Here is a 19,210-nt window from a genome sequence, read left to right as displayed (position 1 = left end):
GTGCTGCCCATTGTCCGAAGTCCAGACATCAAAGACCGCAAGGTACAGAACCTTGTGGACGTGTTTGTGTACCCGTTTTTAGCGCTCTGATGACCCGCAGGACCCTGATTTGCCGAACAAAACCTCTAACTGACCCCGGCGATTGCCCCACTAACTGGCAAAGAGACGCTTTATTCGTTTAGGTATTTCATGCAGCATTTGACCTGTGTTGGAGACGAGGCTGGAAGAGTGTAGAGTCCAGGTCGGATGGAATACTTTTTAAACAAAGGGAGTGAGGTTGAAAACGCAGTTCTGATTCAGGAAAGCCGCGAAGGTCTATAGAATCACAAGACAAGAGCAAACTTATCGGCCGCCAGACTAACTGGCTACCCGCAGCCTCCTCCTGCCCTCAGTATTTTGTTGTCCCGCCTGCCTGTAAGATGTTTGTGCCCGCAAGTACCCTGCAGCTGGGCTCCACCCGGAGATCGCAGCGCCAACCCGGCTCGCTCCGGGCTCCTTCTGGAATAAGTGATCAGGCAGGCCTGTGACTTGAAATCTGAAAAGCTGCCTCTTCTGATCCCATTCCGAGCCTGGAGTTGTCCCGGACGTGGATAGAGAATAAGAAGGGATAGCTCCGGAATTAATGGGTGGGACTTGACAAAGTTAGGGTGGAACTTAAATAATACGAAAGAAGTTTCCTCTGTGAGAGGAAGAAAGAGAAAATAAACCGCTGAAGCCTCTAGATAGCCTCTGTCAAAACATGCTAGACTGACGAGCACGAAGAAGCAGAGCTGTGCTACGGCTCGTTGGTCTAGGGGTATGATTCTCGCTTTGGGTGCGAGAGGTCCCGGGTTCAAATCCCGGACGAGCCCTGTACTTTTTGCCCCGTCCTTGGATAACTCCTGGACAAAAGTTCACGACAAACTTTCTAGTGCCAGTAGCACCAAATTCCCTGGTTCCAGCGTCCCCTTGGCAGGCTTAGTGTTTCTGCCGCGGATGCTTCTCTTGGAGGTCCTCGAGACATCTACCAGTCCAATTTCTGTGCAAAAACCCACATTGTCTGCTTGGAGGTTGGGGTTAAACTGTCTTGCAGGCCGGCCCAAGAGGGGAGGAGCGTCCTTGGAAGAAATGGGGTGCGGTCCCAGCCACCGAGGCTGGACCGCCCACCCTCCACTCCTCTGCACCCCGCCCCAATCTGTTTGCGTGGCCAGGCAACGGCGACCTCACCCAAATCGGCGACGAGATTGCAAAGGAAACTTCATTTCTTCTATTCGCCATCCCATCAGGAAAAAGGAGTGAGAAACAAAGCCTTCATCTCCAGTTCAGCGTCCAGGTGGGTTTCTACGCCTGTCCCTCCAGGGTTTAGCTATGGAAGTCCTACTAAGGACAGTTGTGGGGCTCCTGGGAGAGGACTTCTCAACTTCTCCGGCTGAGGTGTGGTGGGGATCAATTCGGTTCTCACAGGTTTCCACAGTTCACTTTCCGCATCTTGCCAGAGTCCAGCGTGGATGGTCATTGTGTAGAACCCAGGCTCTAGGGGATCGCAGAATCTGCGAAGGGAGGAATTCCAAGCAGCCCTCGTTCGCTCAGACAGGGACATTTTTGAGGGTTCCTAGGTCGACATCAGATTTGTGATGCAAGCCTGCCAAGGTTGTGCAAGCAGAAGTGTGTTTTTGTTTTCCATTGCCTGTCTCCCTCCCTTAACTTATCTTTAACTGTGTTGTGAAACTTTTGGAGACGCGTCAGCAGCATCCTCTGTGCTTTCTAACTGGGTAGTTGGGATTGAAACAGCACAGTGCAGTGATGGAGCGCCTCTGTTTCGGAAGGGGGATAAAAACCTTGTCCTTATACTGGGACATCTCCAGTCGGCCAGGTTCTTCCGTCTGTGATGGTAGAAATCTTATAGCCAGTTCATACATGCAATCGTTAGAAACCTCAGTTAGCACACCGGTCTGAACAGCCTCTGGCAAACTCCGAAAAGCAGCCTCAGCTATTCAAAGAGCGAGCACCACCCAGCTCTGAGTTAGTCAGGGCTGCCAGTCGCAGCGGCTTAAACTCAAGAAACAGTATGATGATAAAAGGGAGAAGTCAGATGTCTGGGAGATTTATGGAAATAATCGGTGTTAAGTAATTAGTCAGTACTACTTTAAACATGAGTTTTCACTTTTCTAGAAATCATTCCGATGGGATAAAAAAGTTGGGTTGTGCACTGGAAATCTTCCGGTCACAGGAACGCCAAATGCTCATCAGTAATGTCCCTTTCTTTGTTCTTCAACTCCCTCTTCCTTAAAACGAAGGTGGAGAGATCGTCTCATTTTGATCACATGGGGTGGTGGGACCTTAGTAACATGGTTTAGATAATGTGGAATCGAAGCTTAGGTTAACAGGGGGTGATTAGAAAAAGTGAACCAAACACGGTCCCAGACCTCGGAGAGCCATCAGTTCAACCCTGGCTCAGCTTGTAGGGGTACATGAGCTTCCCTCTCACCCTCGCTCTTTCTGCACCCCACAAAAGGCTGTGGAGTTGCCCACTGGAGACATTGTTAGTGTGACTCCATGCATGGATTAAACAGTGTGTCAATGTGCTCGCTTCCCCAGCACATATACTGAAAAAGTGTATGGATGCAGTCTGGTAACACATCTCTTCAGGTTCTCCATTGTATGTTCATTTGGGGAAAGAACTCTCTGTAAACAGTTGTTTTCAGAGTGGCTGCAAACCACAAGTAAGGCAGAGCGCAGTATGCCGGAAGTAACTGTTTACTTTGTATCTTGTTTGGAAAAATACACACGTCATCAGGACTTTGTTTCCACGGTCCCTGAACCAGTGGCGAACCCACTCCTCAGGGGGCCCCCTGTGAGCTTTCCTTTTTTTAGTTGTTACTTCCGTTACCCATTGAGTATTATGTCAGTGCTGGAAAGGAATGTTCACAGCGTCCCCATACCTTCCACTCTATAATGAGTCCTAAGGACAGAATCAAACATACACACTCCGTATAAAGGGGGGAAGTGTGCCAACACTAGAATTATTAGAAGAAGAATTTCATGTCTCATGTGTCCATGGATATTACTGGCTTGGCGAAGAGACAGACAAAAATTCCAGGAAAGGAGGATGGCTTTCTGAAGGTTAAAATTTTTAATAAATACTTTTTTAAATTGCTAGTTGTTTTATATGAATTAAAATTACTGACAAAAATATAATATTCAGGCCTTGGATGTGGTTCAATGGTATCTACTTATCATATGTAAGGTCCTGGGTCTGAGTCCTGGAAAACACACACACACACACACACACACACACACACAAAACACACAAACATACACACAAACACAGTTTTTCCTTTCACCTTAATAAAATGCAAAACTTAAAAGAGGGAAGTTTCTGTGTTTGAGCAGGTTAGTGTGTCAGACCAGTGGATTTTGTGTCTGGGCGTGTGCTGTGGCTGAGGGTGAAGTGCCTCTGTTTTGTAGTTGTTTATCAGAAAAGGACCACACTGATATGTCACCTCTGGCTATGGAGTTGGCTGATATTTCCCCTGGAGACGGATGAGGCCATCCAGGTGTCGCAATGGACTGGCCGCTCTCCTAACAATGAGTGGTTGCTGACTCTAGAACCCAGCCCATCCACATCTGTTGTAAAAGTGCTGTGTGATTAATTTAAAAGAGGCACCACCATACCCGTTATGTTTGCACACTGAGCATTCGGTGTTGGCTTGGATACCAGTAGGGAGGCCTCACCCTGAAGGTCCCCGACTGCTAGCCTTCCCTGTATTTCTGAGACACTTGAAATGCTGGCATTTGTCAGAACGAAGTTTGGCACTTGTCTAATGGGTGCCTGGTCAGAATGCGACTGTCTCCCTTTCAGCAGACTCTAGTACCCGAAGTCAGGCTACAGGGGCTTAGTTGTCTTCTCACAACTCCAGCCTCATTTCCTTTCAGCTCACAGTTGGGTTAAGTGCAGGAGGGAGGGGGAGGGGACAAGGACAAAGGGGACCTTCAAGCTGGGTTGTGCCTCAACAAAGCTGAACCTTGTTGAAGTTTGTGCCCTTTTCCAGGTCCTCACGACCTCCACTCTTCCTCCTCACGCTGTCAGGCCCTGTTCTTAGGAAGTGTATCCATCGGGGCGTGCACATTCCGGGCAGCTTCTGCTTGTTTGCTTGCTTGTTTGTTTGTTTGCTTGTTTGTTGTTTGTTTTTGCGACAGGATTTCTCTGCATAGCCCCGGCTGTCCTGGAACTCGCTCTGGAGAACAGGCTGACCTCGAACTCACAGAGATGCACCCCGCTCTGCCTCCCAAGTGCTGGAATTAAGGGTTTGCTTTGTAAAGAGATTGCACTCCCAGAGTTTACTCTGTAGTCAGGAACAGAGGCTCAGTGGTGTAGGCAAATCAGCTGATTTCGGAAAGTTTTGCAGGCAAGAGCAGAACACTCCCTGGGTCTATTGCGACACCTGGATGACCTCATCGGACCCCAGGGGAAGGATCGGCTGGCTCCCACAGCTAGAGATTGCTCTGCTTAGCACTCAAGTTTATTTAATAACTGATACCAAATTATGCATCTCTGAACCTATAAAGAGAAGCCCAGAAAGTTTTTCACGGCTAGAAGCTCTAGGTCAGTTAATGAGGACTCACGCGTCAGTCGCTAACAAGACAGAAATGAGTAAGCAAATAATCTTCTCTGGAAAGGGTCCGCCCAATGGAGAGACCCTGAGGTTAACTAACTCTCAAAGGAACGTTGGCACCAACCAGAAGTAAATCCGCATCCACCGTGCACACGGTGGGACCCCTACATCAGTGTCGGCTTCTCCGAGTGTCCCCAAGTCCAGGTGTGAGCATGCCCGCCTGGATCCTTTCGGCTCCAGCTTCCTGAGGGAACCCTGTTCCTGCCACACGGAGGACCAGCCTTGCTGAGGGTGTCCGAAGAGGCTGGCGTGCTGTAGTCTTCCTCCTGCTAGAGCGAGTCAGCTGATGCTCTAGCTCTTGTACCCAGACTCGCCTCAAACATCCCCAGAAATTAGTACAGCTTGAATCACGCACAAATATCTACACAGAATGATGGAGCAAAATCTAGAAATTGACAGAGAGCTGAAATATTGCAATCTTGCCCTGTATACAAGATACATGTATAACAATTTTAAAAATTGTATGTATTTCTTCTACGTATGGGCATTTTGTCTGCATCTATGCCTATCTACCACGCATACGCAATACCTGAGGAGGCCAGGGAAGGCATCGCAGCTGGTTGTGAACTGCAGTGTGGGTGCTGAGAACTGAGCCTGAGTCCTCTGAAGAGTAGCCAGTGCCCGGAACCACTGAGCTACCTGCCCAGCCCTGAAGATAAATACCTAAGAACAATTCTAGTTAGCTTGTTCACCACCTTACTACCTCACCGTGTACTTTCTGGGTGTTAGAAGTCTGCCCTGTGGCTCACTTACTGTTTGATCTTGGCGTCACCTCATAGGCAGAGCAGATGGACACAGTGCCTTCTGTACATAGTTCAGATAACGCTGACATGTAGACAGCTGGTTTGCAATTGTGCTTTCAAGAAGAGGAGGTTGAGGGCTGGAGAGATGGAGAGATGGCTCAGTGGTTAAGAGCACTGACGGCTCTTCCAGAGGTCCTGAGTTCAAATCCCAGCAGCCGCATGGTGGCTCAAACCATCTGTTATGGGGTCTGATGCCCTCTTCTGGTGTGTCTGAAGGCAGCTACGGTGTAGTTATGTATAAGAAATAAATAAATCTTAAAAAAAAAAAAAGAAGAAGAAGAAGAGGCGCTTGAGTGGCCGTTGTTTCCTGTGGATGGATGGAGAGAAGAGGAGCCCAGGAAGTGCTATTTATTTCTGGGGCTTGAAGTGATGTGAGCACAGTCGCCTCACTCCTCCCTTTAGACTTCTTCCAAGTAGTTCCCGAAGTTGAGCTTAACACCAGAGATAGTAAGTTTTGGATCTCTAGCTTATGAACAGTGAAACCTCAGTCCTACTCTGAGCAAGGGTAAGGACCACACATAAGGAAAGAGACAGCTTAGGAACAAAAGGCCACACTTAGCAAACATTCCCATCGCTAAAAAATGTCTGGTCCACCAGGTGGTTAATATTTGACCCAGTCATGCTCAGGGAAAAGGTGAATGACTCCTTGTTTGTTCACAATTAGTGTCCTTGGTTTACAAGTCTCTGCCAAGGTAGAGATCCTTAGATATGTTCTCCCCACCCCTTCACACGAGCCCTGTATATAACCAGACTGACAGGAGCCTCTGGCTTCACACCGCAGGACCCTGTCTCCAGGAGCAAACAGCTAGACTCGTCCCAGTTGTTCGGAGGAAACCTGGCCAGCTTTTGTAAGATTCTTCCCTCTGGGTGCTCGACTGCTTGCTTCTTTTCCTCTGTGCTTTTGCTAGCCTTTCTTCTATTTTAGTGAAACCGATTACAACCCCCCCCAACACACTAACACACACACACACACACACACACACACTTACCCTTGCTTTCTGAACCCAAACTCACTCACTCGAAAGAAAATGAGTAAGAGTCAAAATTTAAAATGAAAACAGGTTTCTTTGGGGTGGTTCGAATCTGGGATACAATTAATGGGACTGCGAGCAAGGAGATGGAGATATGGGAGGGATTCTTAATTTGAGATTAAAAGTCCCCTAAGGCTTAGGAAGCCATTTGCCAATGGACATCTGAACTGCCATGTTTCCTTCCACAACAAGCATGTGGCTTGGCAGGAATAATAAGAAAAATCCTAAGCCTGGTGATGGTGACGCCACCTTTAATCTCAGATCTCTGTGAGTTCGAGGCCAGCCTGGTCTACAGAGAGAGTTCCGGGACAGCCAGGGCTACACGGAGAAACCCTGTCTCGAAAAAGGAAAACCCCAAACCAGGAAGTACTTTCGGCAGTGCTTCCTCCTCGTTTCTTTCCTCTTAAAAAAAAAAAATATGGATGCTCTTTTAAAGCAAAGCGGGCCATGTACCAAGATCAAACGATGGTAGGTCGAGGGAGGAAAGACTAGGGAGAAGACCGGGCATCTGGTGTTCCGGCTTTCAGCTATTCCGGCTTCCCGCTGAACTGTTGCGAGACACGGAGTAGGAGAGTAAACCTCGAGAAGGGTGTCTGTGGCACTGCCACCCCCGACGCAGGAAAGTTTGCTACAGCTGTAGGCTACAAAGCACTGCCAACGGAGAGAAAGAGAGAAGGAGGATTCCTGTGAGCACTACGGGGTTAAGAATGGAAAACCCGCTCCGCACAGTCAGAACTCTTCCACTGCACGATTCCGAATGACAGCCATTGTTGTGTGGGGGACTAAGGTTCAGCACCTTTGCCCGTGGCAGAATTACATCCGCACCCCCTAATAGTCCGGCGCTCGCTTGTTTTCTCACAATTAGACCGTGCCTGGCTTTGAGGGTATTTCTAGCTAAACGTTTCTAGGGAGTGGACAGTAGACACTGGTGGTTGGGGCGTGCTGCTGCTGGAAGGTGCTTTCTGGGTGCTTCAATAAAGTGAAGCCGTAAGGAGAGACTGCATGGGGTGAGTTGGTAAAAATTAATGTGCAATTTCTGCAAATTAGAAACAAGTAACCCCCTTTCCTGGCCACATAGGCCTGAGAGCTTTCAAAGTCTAAATAGCAAGTGCCATTTTAGGATGAAAAAACCCCCAGTGTACTATTAGTCTACTCATGGTACACAGGCTTGGCTTACAGGGAGAGCCTTCAGGGAAGATGTGTTTCAGTGAGACTGGACTAAGGTTACCCCATCACGGATTTCTTCCAGTTGATACCTTGTACCATCAACTAAGGTTATTTAAATGTGTCCCTGCAATTCCGATGTTGCCAGATTTGGCTACTGAAACCCAGGAGGAATCTATTAGCTTAGTAAGAAGCATGGACTTTCAAAGCTGGAACCCCTCTCATTTCGGGCTGGTAAAGACCAGGCCTCAGGAGAAAAGGGAAGTTAACTAGCAGAGCGGTACCGTGAGTCTTCTGTGAAGCCAGCACTGTGACTCAAGGCAAAGAGTGCAGATCCGGCTCAGGTGTAGATTATACAGCAGCAGGAAATATGGACAGGTAAATGTTTGTTTGCCTAGGATCACGTGAGCAACGGTGTGTTTGCAAACGGCAGCCATGAAACCCGATAGCTGGTAAACTTCTGCTTTATGATGGCCTTAGCATTTGGACCCCGTACATTATGGCTTTTGCTTTGGTGTCCTAAATACCCAGAGCCTGACAAGTTAAGGCACTCTGGGTGAGGCTACCACAACCTGGCTGGCACCTCCAGGAGAGCCGACTGTCAGTCTATTGAATGGCCACATCCTATCCACTGCTGCCACCTGCTGCTCGTTTTGAGTATTACCAGCTCTCGTTATTTTTGTTTGTTTAGGTTGGTGGTAGCCAGGCTAGTTCCAAAATGTGCCCCAGTCCTCCTCGCCCGCTCTGCAGGCACGCGTGTAGTTTCACACATAGATCTTCCTCATTTTTAAAGAGAAATCATATCCAGGAAAGAGCATCCTAAAATAAACGTAAGCAGGTCTCATGCAGCCTGGCAGCTCTGGTAAATGCTGGTAACTCTTCAGGGGTGGCTGTGCCTTCTGCACGTGTGCACCATCTTTCTCAATAAACAAACAAACAAACAAAAAACAAAAACAAAAACAAAAAAACACACTCACATTTGATTCTGTTGCAGTTCATAATCTGCATGCTTTATGGAAGTTTGTTATTTCAGCACTGTGAAATGACTGAGAATTTGGTGTTCTTTATAGCCTTATTCTGAGTTTGGTTGTGGTTACTGTGAAACAGGAAGAACAGGCTAGTGTCAGATGCTAATTAGAAGGGAAGTCCACTTCCCATTCCATCGCCCATCGTCCACATGCTCAGTAGAGCCTTAGACCCTCTGACTCCTAGATTCCAAGATGTACTCCTGACCCTGCACTACTGAGCAAGCAGACTATAGGCTGAGTGCCAGGACCTCAGCTTTCTACACACACACACGTGAGCGAACATGCATGCACATGTACACCCACACATACACGCACATGTATGCACATGTGCACACACACGAGGTAAAAGTAAACGTGTTCAGACTTATACATGAGAGAAACACAAAATAAAATTAATGATTAACTTAATGTGGCTGAAAATGTACCACACTTCAGGGTAAAAAACAAACCAAAAACTTACTTGGGACTGATTTCCTCTCTAAGTACTACTCCTTTAGGCCGAAAGATGCAACATTCTTTGTATTTATTTACTTACAGACAAGGTCTCCTGTATCCCAGGCTGTCCTTGAATTGGCTATAGAGCCAAAAATGACATAGAAATTACAATTCTCCTGCCTGCACCTCCCTAGACAACATAAACTAGGGGTGGTAGTTCTTCAGGAAGATCGAGAGTTTGGGCCAGAGTGGGGGCAAGACCCTCAAAGCAAAACAAAACAAAATCAGACTTAAAAGTTGATTTTTCCTGTGCAATGTGGGGACGTTCACAGTTATCTGATATGGTGGGGTGTAGATCTATAATGGGTTTGTGTGGCAGTGCAGGCTTGTGTGTGTTTCTGAGAAGCCATCTTCCGTGGTTTCTGGGCCCTGAAACTCACCAATTACAAGGCTGTTTAGTAGGGAAACTTGTGTTTCTACCTCCAAGTCTGCCTTTTACTTACTTAGCCATTTCCTCCCTAGAGCATTTTTTTAAAGGTTTACTTTACTATTCACTGTTCGGTGTGTGCATGTGTGTCTGGGCAGGTCTGTGTAAGGGAGCTCCAGGTGCCCACAGAGGCAGTGGATGCCCCGGAGTCTGAGTTGCTGCAGGATGTGAGCAGCTTAGAGTGGGTGCAGGGACCTGAACTCAGGCTCTCTGAAGAGCAAGACGCGCTTTTAACTGCTGAGCCATCTCTGCCGCCCCACCACGAAGAGGGTTTTAAGTCTCAGGATGATCTTTTAATATTTTCTCCAAAGAACTAAGGATATTATCGGACGCTGCTTGATATTTCCCTATTATCTCCCAGTTCTCAAAATTTCAAATTTCATAAGAAATAACAATTTAAAAGTCCACAAGAAGGTCAGACTCCGGCAGAAGACACCTTTGGTCCTGGGGCGTCTGACTGACAGATGCGTGTGGTGCAGGGTACGCCGAGAGCTCTGGGGAGGTGACGGTAGGAGTCTTCTCTCTTCTCCTCTTCAGAGAGATCTTACAGGGAATTTTAAAACCTCAGTTTTGCTCTGCGTTTCATTTTACCACACGGTAAGATCATTCGCCTATGCTAACAGTGTCACACGTGGAGGAGACACTAGAAAGTATTCTCTCAGACCATCCAAAGAGCATCCCACGTAGGTCACTCTGAAGACAAAGCTTGAGCTCCCCTCTTTGCTCAGTCAGAGTCTCTTCCAGGTCCAAGTCAGGTACCGCACAACCTGTGCCGTTCTCCCTATGCACTGCATGGTAACTCTGCCCTCTGGGAGGAGTAGACCTGCAGCCTTCATCCCAAGGTAATCATCTCTATGGCTTTCCTCACCGATGTGGAACCGGAATCCCATCTCAGAGCCTTGGGGGATGGGCTGTCCTTGTGCTCGCAATCCCCAGAAGTCATTCTGCCTGGCTCTCAGCTCCTGTGTTACCAACTCACCCTTCCCCATAGGTGCACATTTCTGCTCTGTGCTCGATCCTCCCCCGCCCCCAAAACAAGTCTTCTATATCATCAAGCTAGTGTGGAACTCCCAGATTCAAGCAATCCCCCTGTCTCTGTTTCCCAAGTAGCTCGGCCTTACAAACACACACTGCCCCTGAACCTTGGTATATCTTAAAGGTCTTTGTGTCCTAGGAGCTAACACAGTTTCTGGGCCCAATAGGAACTTGAGTAATGTTTGTTAGCAAGTTAAGTAATAGGTGAATTAAGGATATAAACAGATTTTGAATGCGCTGTGGATGATAGTAAACCTAAAAATAAAGAAAGATGGCTGTGACACGGTGTCAGTCAGGAAGGCCAAAGCAAAGAAGAAAAGAGGTAGCTGAGGACAACTGCTTTATCCTGAAAGTCCCCACCCATTAATTCTAAGTTAGAAAGTAGTTCTATGGCCCGACCATTCCTGCTCTTTGTCCTCGGCAGGAATCTCTGTTGGAAGAGATGGAGATGAGCCTGCGCCCTCTGTTGTTGGTTTTTGTGCTGGGTCTGGTTGCGACCCCTTCAACTCTGGCTCAGGACGACCCCAGGTACACGAAGTTCCTGACTCAGCACTATGATGCCAAGCCCAAGGGTCGGGATGCCAGATACTGCGAAAGTATGATGAGGAGAAGAGGCCTAACCTCGCCCTGCAAAGACGTCAACACCTTTATCCATGGCAACAAGGGCAGCATCAAGGCCATCTGTGGCGCGAATGGAAGCCCTTACGGAGAAAACTTAAGAATAAGCCAGTCTCCCTTCCAGATCACCACTTGCAAGCATACAGGAGGGTCTCCCCGGCCCCCTTGCCGGTACCGAGCCTCTGCAGGGTTCAGACACGTTGTTATTGCCTGTGAGAATGGCTTGCCTGTCCACTTTGATGAGTCTTTTATCAGTCTCTAGTCAGCAAGCCCCCGGCGCAGACCTAGCTCTGTTTTTTTTTTATCTCCCCTCACCCCAGAACACTGACGTTCATTGTCAGGGGCTAGAAAATTTACTATCTGAAACATATGTCTCCCGACTTACAAAGCACAGAAATAAAGATATCTCAAAAGCCATTAAGAATCAGTCTGGAGGTTTTTGGGGGAGCGCTGTGGTGGGCCGACAGGATGGCGGGCAGGGGTAAAACAATCGCAGACGAGGACACCTTCACTAGTTTCCTGTTGGGCAGCATTGGGGAGCTTAACAAGAACCGCCACCCTAATTTCCTGGTAGTGGAGAAGGATACCACCATCAATGAGATTGAAGACACTTTCAGGCCGTTTCTAAACAGGGATGACATTGGCATCATTCTCATCAACCAGTACACCGCAGAGACTGTTCGGCTGGCCCTTGATGCCCACCAGAGGTCCACTCCGGCTGTCCTGGAGATCCCGTCTAACGAGCATCCCCATGACGCAGACAAACACTCCATCCTGCACAGGGCCAAGGGCAAGTTCGCTGCTGAAGACCTGCGCTGGGGCTGCTCAGCCCTTAACCCTCCTCTCGCTTCCAGGCCTCTCCCAGTTGGCCACCCTCTATTTAAGTTTCAAGCCTTCGTTTCCAGACCCTCCCTTCCTCTTCACTGAGTGGCACATAAGCTGTTGGGGTTCCATTCAGGTCTAGGCTGGATAGGGAAAGAAAGCCCTAGCATCTCTCCACTACCTTCTCCCTATGCGGTTAAGCAGTATCATTGCTGATGTTAAAAGGATAGTGTCTCAAAAAAAAAAAAAAAAAAAAAAAAAAAAGTCCGTCTGGAAGATCACTAGTTCCCAGTAAATTTAACTTTCTGGTTTCTCTCCTAGCTGTTCCCAGGGGACAGGGGCTGAAATGGAGATATTCTTCCTTGCCTGTTAGTCAATGAGAAGGTAGATTTCATCTTTCTATGTAGCTGAGGATGGTAAATTGATTTGCAGACAGGACAGGGAATTTTCAAAAGAGGCAAGTTGTCTATTACGTAATGGGTCATTAAAGGAGCCCTTCGCAAAGTTGAGGATCAAGGGCCAGCATACGATAGCTCCCCACCAGTTCCTCCCCTACAGCCTGAGACCGTCTGCACTCAGGGGACAGACACGGCTTCAGGCTGTCGTCCTTAGCAACCTAAGGCATCCCCTTAATTTTTTTTAAGGACCTCAACTCTAGCCAAACCAGATTCACACAGAAAAAAAAAATTCAAGACTAGCCTGCATGAAGCAGAATAGGAGGCTTTTGTCAGTGATAATTTTGACATAGGCTGTCAACATAAAGAGTGTGAGAGAGAGGCAGTTAGGAAGTCAGGCATAACCAAATGTGGATATGGGCTCCCCAATAGAGACTCATATATAATTGCCTTAATATTGGTGGAACGTACAAGTCACACCATAAAAGGTTGTAAGGACAGCCCTCCGCTTTTCTGTCTCTCTCTTTAAAATATTACTTACTTTATTTTGGGTGTATTTTGCTTTATTATATGTGTTTTGCCTGCATGTATGTGTGTGCACCACATGTGTGCCTGGTGCCCAGGGAGGTCAGAAGAGGTGTTGGACCCCCTGGAACTGGAGATGGCTGTGGTGGATGCTGGGATCCAAACCCAGGTCCTCTGCAAGAACATCAAGTGTCCCTAAGAGCTGAGCCACCTCACGACCCCTTTCCTGTCCTTTGATAGGCAGGGCCACGGGGTGGCCCAGGGGATGTCTTGGATGGAATTATAATTTGCAAAGGCAGACTCGAGAAGCACCAGGGTTACACGAGGGGTTTAGTACACATCTTCCTGAAAAGAAGGCTTCTTCTTCGTTCTTGAAAAGTGCAGGTTTACAACTGCCAAGGGGTGAAGGCCTTAAGCAGTTGTTAGTTATGATGGAATATTTGCTTCCCAGATTGCCAAGTAAAGGGTTTCTTCCCCTTCCCATAACCCCTCAAAATTTCCTTTTCATCCATTGAGTGTCTCTCTCTCTGTGGTCGTAAGCAAGGATTAACTCTAAGGGAATACTCCCAAGACATTCATTTGTCATGGCTATTTTATTTAAAATTTAAAAACTTGTCTATTTAATGTTATTTTTCTCATTAAACTTTTTGGGTGGTATTTGAGAACTCTGAGGTTTTAAGGAAGTTATAGAGAGATTATTTTCTTTCCATTTCAGCCAGATCTGTTTCAAACGTAAACACTATATACAAACCTAGCTTGCTGGGTGCTGTCAGATGCGCAGGCTCAGTAGGCAATGTCCCGTTAGCAAAGGTTTATGAACACGTGCCTAGGTGTTTTATTTGGTGGTTCTAAGTGCAGAACCAACAAAGCCCTGCTTCCCCTGTGTTCAAGCTATGGCCAGTGGCGGAGTAGCCCAGCCTTCCTGAGGATTCAGATTTAGGGCAGGCTTGAGAAGTAGATACATCGTTTCCTCAGAAAGCAGGCAGAGGGTTCTCAAATGTTTCTCATTAGAAAAGTTGCCCTAAGGTGCTGGCCAATGACCCACGTTTTGTCTGGGGACTCACACAGCAGAAGGAGACAACCTACTCCAGCAGATCAGCCATCCATCAATCACGTGATTGGTGGGCAGCAGTTTGAATAGAGCCCTGGTATTTTTGGTACCAAGTCTCTTCGCTCTACCATAACACAAAGGTGTTCAGAGTGAAATGTCAAATTGCAGATAAGGCGCTGTGTCTCAGTAACACACCATGTGAGAAGGTGAAGACAAAGCCATCCGTGATTGCTGGCGGTGCAAGGAAAAGACAAGATGGCGGTGCATGAAAAGACAAGATGGCGGTGCATGAAAAGACAAGAAAATCTCCCAGACTTCATGGAATGGCGATGAGTGAAGAAGAACACGCCACACAACGGAAGAGGAAACTGCCCTGGGACACAGACCCTCAATTCCTTGAGAGTGTGATTAACCCTTCAAAATAGAGAGAGTCAGCACCACGGAATGCAACGCGTCGCAGCCATCCGTTATGAAGAAAGTAGAGGGAAACGAGAAAGATGGTGAGCAGCTCTGAGGCGAGCTGCTCTGAAGACCACGCCTTCCTCTGATCTGTGAGAGTCAACCCCTGACCTTCTGCACTGCGAGCTTCTTCTGGTTCCCCTGTGCACTGTTAGTAATGCTGCCTTCTGGGAGGAGGAGACCTGCCTCCCTTCACCTCAAGGTGACCCTGCTTTCAATGCCTTTCCTCACAGGTACCCGGCTCAAGGACAAAAGTGGGCCAACGGGAAAGGACTGGCAGTCTACACTGGCCACTTCCGGTGTGCGGGACCCTGTGATGAGACTTTCCTTTAAGTTTTTTAAAAGTCATTTCTCACAATATTGCAACAAGCCTGTCACTACAGTTGTGTAGCGTAGGTGGCGATACACTAAGAGAGGTTAAATAATCTCCCCAAACCACACATCGTGCTAGTCTTCTTCCCATCGCTATGACAAAACGTCGGGACTGATCAACTTAAAAAGGAGAAAGACTTGTCTTGACCCATTACTTCAGGACCTGTGGAGAGGCACTGAATTGTGGCAGGAGAGGGCAGGAGAGCAGCTGCTTGCCTCATGGCATCAGGAAACAAAGCGAGAAGGAAGAAACTGAGGTCATTTTTAGGACTCATTATGGGCATCCCAGCCGTGACCAAAATTCCTCCCAACAACACCACCCTGGGGACCAAGCCTTTAACACATGGGCCTTTGTGGAACTTTGAAAATCTGAACTATAGCAGTGAGTGCAGGGGAATCATGGTGTGAAAAGAAGTTCTGTGGTACAGTGTGAGAGCCTTTGCAGGGAGGCACGTGCTAAGTTAAGTTGGAAAGCCCCTCTCTCTTTGACATTCTGATACTCCTTCCTCTACCGCCTAAGTGTTGGGATTACAAGTGTGCACCGCCATGCGTAGTAGTATGCGATGTTAGAGATAGAAACCAGGGCTTCATGCGTGCCGGGCAAGCACTCAGCAGCCTCTAAGGAGGCTAATACTCTCTCCGATCTGTAGCTGTAGGGGCAGAATTAGGGCATAGAGCCTAGCGTCTTCCTGTGCAAAGACACAGGAAGTGAGTATGGGGAAATTGTCAAAGAATAATGATTGCACTTGACATGGTAATTACCACTTATCAAAGTATCGTGTGAGGTAGAACAGAGTAAACCAGAAGCCATTTTAGCAGCGTGTGTGATCTGCCTTCACGGAGCCCATCTTTGAAGACAAGCGCAGTGGTATCTGTCTACACCCAGCCATCTCAGAAGGAGACTGCTCTTGGACTGTGCCTGCAGTGATAGACAGCCTTGACTCTTAAAAAGAAACTATCTCGGTTACTTTGGGGTGCCCTGCTCTTTTGCATCAGGAATGATGTTTATTTGCTAGGTCAATCAACCTGCAAAGTCAATCTGAGGAACGGCCACCAGATGGCAGCATCTCCCAGTCATTCCGTAAGCCATTCCTGCAAAAAAGTAACTGGCTCTGCCTTTATTATCCCGTTTTGTGTGTTTAAATTAATGTTTCCTAATTCTTCAAAATATCACACAGTGTGCTTTGATTGTCTTCACTTTCCTCTCTCAATTCCTCCCAGATCTGTCCCCCATTATCCTGCTCATCCAACTTCATGACCTCTCTTCCTTCCTTACTTTTTCTTTCTTTCTTCCTTCCTTCTTCTTTCTTTCTTTCTTTCTTTCTTTCTTTCTTTCTTTCTTTCTTTCTTTCTTTCTTTCTTTCTTTCTTTCTTTCTTTCTTTCTTTCTTTCTTCCTTCTTTCTTTCATCTCACTGTGTCCAGTTTCTTCAGCCCCAATACTCTTGGGTGTATGTAGAGTTGCATTCTCAGAGCATGGCCAACCTACTGGAAGTCACACACCCTTCAAGAAAGCTGACTTTTCCTCTCTAAGCCACTAGGACTTGTCAATAGATCCTCAGTTAGCAGTGACACTTCCTGGCCACCTCTACCCTCCAGGCTGGGATTTTGTCTGGCTTGAGTTTGTGTGGTCTTGAGCACGATGTCTCAACAGGTGTGAGTGTATATGTGCACACGCCCTGTTGTTCCCAAAAACAGTCTCACTCTAGTCATCCCTGCCTTACAATCTTCCCACCCTCTTCCTCCAAACGATCCCTGAGCCTTGGTGCCAAGGCGGTGTTAGTCTTTAAGGGAGAAGTAGAGTTTCCCCAGAAGAGGTGATTTATTCCACTAGCACAACCCTCACAGGAGGGGGGAGGAGAGGCTAGACTGAGGTTTGTTCTACCTTATCGTCCTTCATTTGCCGGATATAGAACATTCAAGTCAATACGTTATCTTGCCTCGACCAGAGTCTACATACACTTTTGGGAACTGAAGTTTCCCGACCACCAAACACTCCCTAAAGGTCATACTAGCTAACTCTCCTATAAAACCCAAACTCCAGCTTTATCTAGATTTATCTTTCCTTGTCTTAGACTCCAGTAAGGCAGGCTTGGGCAACTAACCTCCCAGTCATGTCTGCTCTGACTTGCTCTGTTAGTTAGCCCTACTGCCTGATACTTAGGAAAGAGAACAATGTTTGCTTTCAAGGAAGGCCATGTTGACAAACTAGTCACTCTCAGAGAAAAGGGGACAAAGGGAAGAGCAGGAAGAACGGGGAGATCTTAAGTGGAAGGAGGGGAAGGGAGGGTTCCGAGCAGATTTTACTTTGCCCTTCTCAGTACCTCTCCAGAGCCCAGTCCTTACCATTCTTTCCCCATTCTTGTTTTCTTCTCAGGCACTTTCTAGGTGACGATGGACATGCAGAGGACCCAATCCTTGCTTCTGCTCTTGGTGCTGACCCTGCTGGGGTTAGGGCTTGTACAGCCCTCCTATGGCCAAGATCGAATGTACCAGCGGTTCCTTAGACAGCATGTGGACCCTCAGGGGACAGGCGGCAGCGACAACTACTGCAACGTGATGATGCAGAGACGGAGGATGACTTCTACCCAGTGCAAACGCTTCAACACCTTCATCCACGAAGACATCTGGAACATTCGCAGCATCTGCGATACCGCCAATATCCCATGCAAGAATGGCAATATGAACTGTCACGAAGGCGTAGTGAGGGTCACTGACTGCAGAGAGACAGGGAGCTCTGTGCCCCCCAACTGTAGGTACAGGGCGAAAGCCAGCACTAGGCGAGTTGTCATTGCCTGTGAGGGTACCCCAGAGGTCCCAGTGCACTTTGACAGATGACATCCTGTAGCTGCTACGGCTGGCAGATGACCTCTGAGTCAGTGAGAAAAGCAATGAGGAATGGCTCTAGGCTTTGCTTCCTTTGCTCGTGTCTTATCCTCACATATATCCAATGTAACCCATGGTGTTAAGTACTTCTCATCCAAGAGAAGAAAGAAGTCTCTTTTCACAGCACTGATGGCCTTGTTCTCCCAGATTCTATCCCCTGGACCATACGCATTACATGTATTTAGATAGTATTTCAACTATATAAAGAGCTTTTTCTGTCCGAGGTGTCTCATTCCAACCCTCTAACACCCCTTGATGCCAATGCTGCCACTTTACTTAGAAGCTCAGAGTTAAAGGATTTGACGACCATACAAACGGTGGAAGATCTCAGACAAAAACCAACTGAACGGGCTACTCACAAAGGTTACTCACCTACTTCTGTTATCCCTAAATGTCATCGTTAGGGAAGCCACTCGGAGTTTGGAAATAGGGACTGGAGAGATGCCTCTGTGGTCAAGAGCACTGGCTGCTCCACTAGAGGACCCAGGTTCAACTCCCAGCACCCTCACAGCAGCTCACAACGTTCTGTATCCAGCTCTAGGTGGTTTGACACCCCACACAGACAGACATGTCGGCAGAACACCAATGCACATAAAATTAAAATAAAGAGTTTGGAAGTAAAACATCGGCAAAATGAGAGCTACTTGGCATTGTTTTGGTTTGTGGCTACTAAGATTTTTTTTTAACTATATGAAAAATGTAGAAAATCACTAAGATTGGTTTACCCTTCTCCTCTGAAAGATTTTCAATATTTTATTATAATAAAGAACTGTATGTTGAACCAACTGTGTCTGGGTTTGTGTTCTCCTGCTCTTTTTCAGTTCCTCTCTAGTCTGTGAGCTCTCATGCCCCTTAGTGTCCCTATACGTTCTGGTCCAATACAGATGACCATGAGATCCATCCCGACATCTGACTCTGTCTCCTTTTCTCCACTGAGATGATCCCTTTCACACACAAGACCTGAAACAAGAACTCAGATGCGGCCTTTGCTAAAAAACCACCAATTCTTCATGCAGCAAATTGAGAGAGCTGCATTACTTGGCCTTATTGATGTTTATGACTGCATATACCCAATGGGTGACTGACGGTAGGCTAACTAGGTTGACATTTCTGACTGCACGTGATTTTTCCTTTCTGAGTCCTCTGTGGGTCAAATGGAGTTCAAGATCAACAGGTCTGATGGATAAACAGAGAGGGTAATGGCTTTTCCCCTTTAGGATTTTACGTGTGTGTATGTGTGTGGGAGGTGTGGGGAATAAGTACACCACAGCTCACATGTAGAGGTCAGAGGACAACCCTTGGGAGTCAGCTCCACTGTGAGACAGGAATCAGATCATCAGTCAGGCTTGTGTGACAAGTGCTTTTACTAGCTGTGCTATCCTACTGGCCCTTTAAAAGAGATGACTTTATTTTAGTGTGTGTGTGTGTGTGTGTGTGTGTGTGTGT

At 47.3% G+C, this 19,210-nt stretch overlaps 3 protein-coding genes and 1 non-coding gene across 5 annotated transcripts; all 4 read left to right on the top strand.

The window, feature by feature from the left end:
• Positions 1 to 779: 779 nt before the first annotated feature.
• Positions 780 to 851, top strand: Trnap-ugg. The gene has a single exon. It is a non-coding gene; the product is annotated as a tRNA-Pro (tRNA).
• Positions 852 to 1,170: 319 nt separating this feature from the next.
• On the top strand, positions 1,171 to 18,550 carry Rnase4 (ribonuclease A family member 4). Of its 2 annotated transcripts, none has more exons than XM_032917763.1 (2): positions 1,171 to 1,312; positions 17,256 to 18,549. In XM_032917763.1, the coding sequence occupies exon 2, from the start codon at positions 17,273 to 17,275 to the stop codon at positions 17,714 to 17,716; it is 444 nt and encodes a 147-aa protein (XP_032773654.1). In that variant the 5' UTR covers positions 1,171 to 1,312; positions 17,256 to 17,272; the 3' UTR covers positions 17,717 to 18,549. The 2 variants fall into 2 exon arrangements, with proteins under 2 accessions (XP_032773654.1, XP_032773655.1); XM_032917764.1 differs by lacking the exon at positions 1,171 to 1,312 and adding an exon at positions 11,095 to 11,166 and having other exon boundaries at positions 17,256 to 18,550.
• On the top strand, positions 11,039 to 11,673 carry Ang (angiogenin). The gene has a single exon (XM_032917765.1). The coding sequence runs from the start codon at positions 11,081 to 11,083 to the stop codon at positions 11,516 to 11,518; it is 438 nt and encodes a 145-aa protein (XP_032773656.1). The 5' UTR covers positions 11,039 to 11,080; the 3' UTR covers positions 11,519 to 11,673.
• Positions 11,725 to 12,329, top strand: LOC116913555 (V-type proton ATPase subunit F-like). The gene has a single exon (XM_032917762.1). It carries the CDS (start codon positions 11,725 to 11,727, stop codon positions 12,181 to 12,183), a length of 459 nt encoding a protein of 152 aa, XP_032773653.1. The 3' UTR covers positions 12,184 to 12,329.
• Positions 18,551 to 19,210: the final 660 nt, after the last annotated feature.

The sequence above is a fragment of the Rattus rattus genome, chromosome 12 (genome assembly GCF_011064425.1).
Source record: "Rattus rattus isolate New Zealand chromosome 12, Rrattus_CSIRO_v1, whole genome shotgun sequence".
NCBI lineage: Eukaryota > Metazoa > Chordata > Mammalia > Rodentia > Muridae > Rattus > Rattus rattus.
Note: the sequence above shows the minus strand (reverse complement) of the source record. Positions and strands in the feature narration are given on the sequence as shown.